General features: G+C 48.4%; 1 protein-coding gene across 1 annotated transcript; it reads right to left on the reverse strand.

Moving 5' to 3' along the window:
* Positions 1–468: 468 nt before the first annotated feature.
* GJB2 (gap junction protein beta 2) lies at positions 469–5942 on the reverse strand. Its single transcript, XM_072719799.1, has 2 exons — positions 5739–5942; positions 469–2628 (listed from the first exon to the last, which is right to left on the reverse strand). Exon 2 carries the CDS (start codon positions 2604–2606, stop codon positions 1926–1928), a length of 681 nt encoding a protein of 226 aa, XP_072575900.1. The 5' UTR covers positions 2607–2628; positions 5739–5942; the 3' UTR covers positions 469–1925.
* Positions 5943–6369: the final 427 nt, after the last annotated feature.

Below are 6369 nucleotides of genomic sequence, written 5' to 3' on the forward strand. Positions count from 1 at the left end.
ACAAGACCAGCTTTGATTACGTACAAATATACAGAAAGAAAATCCCCTAGAAAAGACACCTTATAGAATTTTTCTCGTGCCTCAGCCAAACTTCACCATGAATAACATTTGAAAGTGTCAGCCTCCATGATTCTTCTAGGAGCCAAGCTGGTCATGTGAATCCAACTTGGCATTCTCCAGGTTACAGATCCAGTCCGTACATTGTACTGCACATGTGTTTGTCAAAAACCTGTTCGAGGTGGCATATGTGGTTGGGCAAAAATAACCTTTATTTTTCCCTTCCCTGTCAAACTTTCTAGTAAGAGAGGCTTTTCTGTAATTGGGCAGAAGAATCCCAGAATGGTGGACAGATGCCTCATAACTTACCCATTTGTTGTTATGAAATATAAAATAGGAACATACAAAACTGGCTATTGATGAAATTAAAATTTGCTCTTCTATTAAAAACTGTAATAGATTTTAAATAGCTACCTTATGAATTAATTATATTTTAATATTTTAAATGACATTTGAGATATTACAAAATTATTTTACTTACAAGCATGTAATTAAAGCTATTATTTATTATTACAAAATGTTTTTACAATGCTATTATTGGCAACAGGAAAACATTTACCCTCATTAAAGTATGTTGAGTACCATTTTTTGGAAACCATGTCAAGCACAATGAAAATATTAGAGTTCAATTTGTCCTATAGAACTGCTAAATATTTATCTAAACTCTAGTTTCTATTTAAAAACAAATATCTATCAATTCCATCTTCATTTAAGAAAGCTGGATGCTGAAGAGGTAAGAAAACAAAACTTTGGAAGTAGATGAAAACTCATTTTTAATCATCAGAATTTAGAGTCTAGTTTTTCCATCTGTTCTTTAAAAATGGTCACTTACCCTCCCCTCCATTTTGTTCTGCACCATTAAATTGTACTGTGGCAATAAAATATTCCCAAGCAAGCTCCTTAAATCAGTATTCCTACCATTTACCACAGTCCTGGAAAAGGTAAATACTGTACAGGAAAGACGGGGTCTTGAGCCAGCCTGTAGTTGGTAGTAGTTGGTGGTCTATCCGGCCCATATTTCTTATGCAAAATTAAACCAATTAAACCTAAATTTTTGACAGTAGGCCCTTTGCCATTATAAGCCATCACTAGGTACTTTTGGGGAGTTTCACATGTGAGAGGCTGAAATGCTTTCATGTGACACATACCACAACTAGTACAGCAAACAGCTTCACATGGCACTGCAAATTATTTGTAACTGAAAAACCGTGTTTTAAATTCAATGATGGTATCTCATTGCACACCATTTATATATAATAATCTGAGCCTTTGAAACAGGAGGAACATCTAATGGTTTCAGAATATCTTGCAGATCAAAAGAACATATCCCACTTTAAAGTTTTCGCTTAAAAAAAGTGTGACAAGTGTTTGAAGCATTAGATAACCCTGCCCATTTGTTAGATACTAAAACTTCCCAAGTAAATGAAAGAATCAAGAATCTCTATGTTCACCTTTAATTCAGGGAAAATGGCAAAGGGAATCCTAAGGGGACCAACCCAACCTTCTCAGTGTCCTCTTTAGAACTTGGGGTTTCTTTCCTTTCCTCAAAGAAAGAGAAACAAATGCTGATGTCCTTTATTTAAAATTGGAGAGTCCTTACACCCGCAACCCGTCCTAGCACTGGGCTTCACTAGAACTAATTGTAGTAAAAATCAGTATAGGCATAGAATTATGCCTTTGTTTTCAAGCTTTAGGAGAGTAAAGCTCTGTTGGAGGCATCTGGAGTTTCACTTAGATCTAGAACAGTTTCAAATGGTTGTGTTTAAGAATCTTGATCTTGGGAAATGCTGGTGACCATGCCTTGGTAGCAAAGCACCTGTGCCTCATCCTTTTCACCCTCTCTTTTTATCCACTAGCTGGGTAATGTGTTAAACTGGTTTTTTTGACTTTCCAGAACAATATCTAATTAGCAAATAGCACAATTCAGTGACATTTAGCAGTATGCAAATTCCAGACACCGCGATCATGAAAACTGTGAAGACGGTCTTTTCCGTGGGCCTGGAGACAAAGCAGTCCACTGTGTTGGGACAAGGCCACGCGTTGCACTTCACCAAACGCTGCATGGAGAAGCCATCATACATGACATAGAAGACGTACATGAAGACTGCCTCAAAGATGACCCGGAAGAAAATGCTGCTGGTGTACGTCCACCACAGTGACCCTTCGATACGGACCTTCTGGCTTTTGATCTCTTCGATGTCTTTAAATTCACTCTTTATCTCTCCCTTAATGAACTTCCTTTTCTTCTCGTGTCTCCGGTAGGCAACATGCATAGCCACCAGGAGAGCGGGGGTAGACACAAAGATCAGCTGAAGAGCCCAGAGTCGGATGTGAGAGATGGGGAAGTAGTGGTCATAGCACACATTTTTGCAGCCAGGCTGTAGTGTGTTGCAGATAAAATCAGCTTGCTCATCTCCCCACACTTCCTTCGCAGCTACAACGAGGATCATAATGCGAAAAATGAAGAGGACTGTGAGCCAAATTTTCCCAATACTGGTGGAGTGTTTATTGACACCCCCCAAAATAGTCTGCAGTGTGCTCCAATCCATCTTCTCCTCTGGGTAGACTGTGCTAGAAAAGGCAAAGTGAACACAGTTCAATTTCAATTCTGTCAGGACAGAATTCGGAAGATTTCTCTGAGTCCCAGGTAAGTGAGCACTCAAATCTCTCCTTGAGCAAATACCAACTCTTACATAACCTCACCAAAAAAGGTGAAAACAAAACCAACCTAGTTTGCTATAAGATTAGATGTATAGTTCCCAAACCACCTGGAACATGTTTGCATGCTTTCTTGAATAAAGAGTAGCTTATTCACCTGAATAATTCACCCAATGCTTAGCATATAATAAAGATTCTGGGGGTGGGGGAGGAGTACCACAAGCAAAAGCCCTCACTAACTTAAAGGCCCTAATTAGTGCTGACCCGACTCTCTGCACTGTCTGCAGACTCAGCCTGAGTTACTCCGCACCCGATTTGCACTCAGCTGTTGCATCTGCCCGTTAGCCTCAAGGTCTGGATGGTACCCCTAGGGATGACAGTAGCTGAGGCCAGCCTTGCCTTGGAGGCCAATGGGCCTTCTCCCTGCAGAGCCACTTTCCTTACAAATACCTCCGTTCACTTTCACGGACTTGGGATGTAGCAGTGAAATGACTGGTACTGATGGGCGAGTTTACATTGAAGGTACTCCCAAGTTAAAATTTCACAAAAGGTGTCACTTCCTTTTTCTATATAAAAAGGAGCAGGTTGGAAGCAAAGCCACTGTGCATGGATCTTTGCATCCTTTTCATGTGTGGATTGGAGGTCCTCACTGCCATGCTGGGACTGATTGCTCTGTTAGTACTGAAGTACTAATTACTTTAGGGTAATTGTTGTAACTGTGCCTTTTTATTGTGGGCTATGGCTTTAATTTAGAAGTGTTTCTAAAGAGGCACATTAAAAATGACAGAAAATGTAATTCAGTGGTTCCCTCCTCCCTGGCCCTACCAGATTAGTCAATGTATTGAAGTTCAAAACCAAAGTCTGCTGGGGTAATGTACTACTCATTGAAAAGGGATTTGGAGAAGCCTGTGGATCAATATTCCGTGAGACAGTGGCCTTCTCTTCATCCTTGGATATGAAGTGTCTTCATTTATTCAGAGTTACACCCCGTCTGTCTCAATCAACCCCTCTGTAAACAGGATTCCACCTCTCCACAATTCTGGTGAGTAATCGGCTTTCCACCCCTTCTAAACTGATAGTGAATCCTTCTTTTACTTTAAATGCTCTCCTCCTTTTGAGCTAGTTGGGTCCTGTATCCTGATGGACTTCCTAAGCAGGGTTGGAATGAACACCTTTCATCACTGCACCTCATCTTGGGGTGCACCAAGTCCAGCTGAAGCCACCTAGTGCCACCGGGGCCAGAGGAGGCAGGAGAGACATGGAGAAGAGTCACAGACAGGAAGCCTACAGAAGAGTGAAATATGATAGAGAAACAGCCCTACTCTGCTTGACGAAGAGACACATCAACTGGAAGAAACGGGGCTTAAGTCTCCATTCAACCCCGACTTTTTAGACACAAACTCTCTGGGAGGTCCTTAGGAGAACCCAAATTCATCTTTTAGCCAAACAATTTTATGAAATTAGACAGTCCAGGTCCTCATTGGCACTTCTGAACTGGAAAGCAGAACTCAGTAAAATAAACTGTAGGTGGTTTAAATCAATACATCTGGCTAAAAATCTAGGGGGTGGGGCTTATGCCTTTGCTCCTGCATGGGCCAAAGATCACACACTCTTCTGTAAGCCTGACGGATCACCAGCAGTTGAGAAAAAGACAGTTCGAAATAAACTGTATATTGTGTGTGTGTGTTTTTTAAAGCTCTTGGCTTAAAACTACCTGTTTTAAAGATCCTTTCAGGAAGACGAGCAAATTAAAATTTGATGAGATGGGGTAGTAGGTCAAGATGGACCAACCAAGCAGTAAGGAATTGTTCTCAGTATTCAGGACACCCAGGGAGCCTTTCTTGACCTGGCAGATGGGCAGCAGGGAGGCTCCTACCTGGCCCACACCACCCTGTCACTGTTTGGAGTGCGGCCAGAAGTGAGCGGAGGAGCTGGTTCTGCTCTTCAGGGAAGGCACTGGGTGGATCACCAGGTTACAGAAATGGCAAAAGAAAATTCCTTACCCCTTAGCTTCTTCTTAGTCCTTATCCTGTTAGGAAAGCTGACCTCTGCCCAGGAGCTCCCATCCCCTCCCGGGGTCTCTAACTGGCCTGACTTAGTGCTAGTTCTGAAAGGGACTCAAACAGCTAAGGGGACACGGTGGCCCCAACATCCCAAGACAGTCACAGTGAGCGGTCCTGGTACCCTGGGCCTGGACGTCAGGAAACTGGGAGGCACACGCCGTGTTGGTTACTATCCCCCCTCTGAGGGGCCGCTGGGGGCCGCGACACCACCCTAAGGAACAGGTTTCTCAGTGGCGAACGACCTCACTGGCCACAAAGGTCCTAAAGCTTTCCTTCCAGCTGGAAAGTCCACCTGGAGACAAACGTTCTTGACTGTTCAGGAAAAAGAGAAGCAACTGAGCCCCTAACTCGGCTTAGGCTGCGTCCTGGGCGTCGGGCTCCGGGGCAGAGCCTCGGGCTTCCTGGCGCGCCTCCGCCGCCCTCCCGGGCTGCCGAGCAAAGCCGGTGCGCGGAGGTAAAGGTCAGCTCCCTGCCGTGAAGCTTCCTGCTTCACCAGCGACGCGGAGTTGTCGGTCTGAACCGAGCTGCAGTCACTAAGCAGCCCTGGCGGCTGCACCTAACGCAGGGGGCGGCTGTGCGAGTTTCCCGGGGAGTATTACGGCGGGTCCCGCGCCCCAGGCCCCACCGCGTCCGCCCGGTGGGCTTGCTCCCCGCCCCGCCCCGCCCCGGCCCGGCCCGGCCCGGCCCGGCCCCGGCTCCCGTTACCGCGTCCCCGCTCTCCCACCCCGCGCCCCGCAGGTCCGGCCGGAGCAGCCCGATTCCAATTTCAGAGCTCGGCCGGGGAAACTCCCCGAAGCTCGCTCTCGCCCCTGCCCTCCTCCCCAGGTCCGCCGTCGCCCCTGCCCGGGACAGGGACGGCGCAGGGGCCTCCGTCGGTCGCCGCCGGGCGCCCCCGCCCAGCCGAGGTCCCGCGCTCTCCCGGCGCAGGGTCCCGGGCCCCGAGAGTCGGGCGCGCCTCACCTGTGCGGGGCGGCGGGGCGGCGGGGCGGCGGGGCGGGGCGGGACGGGGCGCTCCCGCGGGGTCCGGGCTGGTGCTGCGGGGCCGCCTCCGCGCTCGCTGTGGCTGCTGCGCCGCCGACTGGCTGCGGGTCCGGAGAGCCGAGAGCGCCGGGCGTCCGGGTCTCAACACCTGCTGGCTCCAGCGACGCCTTTTAACCGCATCCCACACTCCGCCTCTTCCCCGAAGCTATTTAGAAAGGCTCGCAGGGGGCGGCTCCTCGCCGCTCGGCCGCCCCCAGGGTTGCGGGCGGGGCCGCAGGGCCTCCCCGGTGGCCGGAGCTTCCCCGGGACCGGGATCTCTCGATCGCCCCTCGAGGTCCCGGAGGTTCAGGGCGCCGTCGTGCCCCAAGCACCCCAGAGCAGGGCCCCTCGGCACCCCAGCGGCCCCGCGCCGGCTCAGAGCGCGGGAGGCCGAGCCTAGTGACTCGAGGAGGATGCCAAGCCCCAGCCCGGCTCCCTGCGTCTTGGGGATGGGTGGGGTTAAAGGATAATTGTTGCTGTTACTGTTATTTCTACTCGGACCAGTTCAAGAGTACTATTGTATTTATAGATCTGCTTTCATCTATATATTCTTAAGTATTAGAAAACAGGC

Source organism: Vulpes vulpes, chromosome 9, assembly GCF_048418805.1.
Source record: "Vulpes vulpes isolate BD-2025 chromosome 9, VulVul3, whole genome shotgun sequence".
NCBI lineage: Eukaryota > Metazoa > Chordata > Mammalia > Carnivora > Canidae > Vulpes > Vulpes vulpes.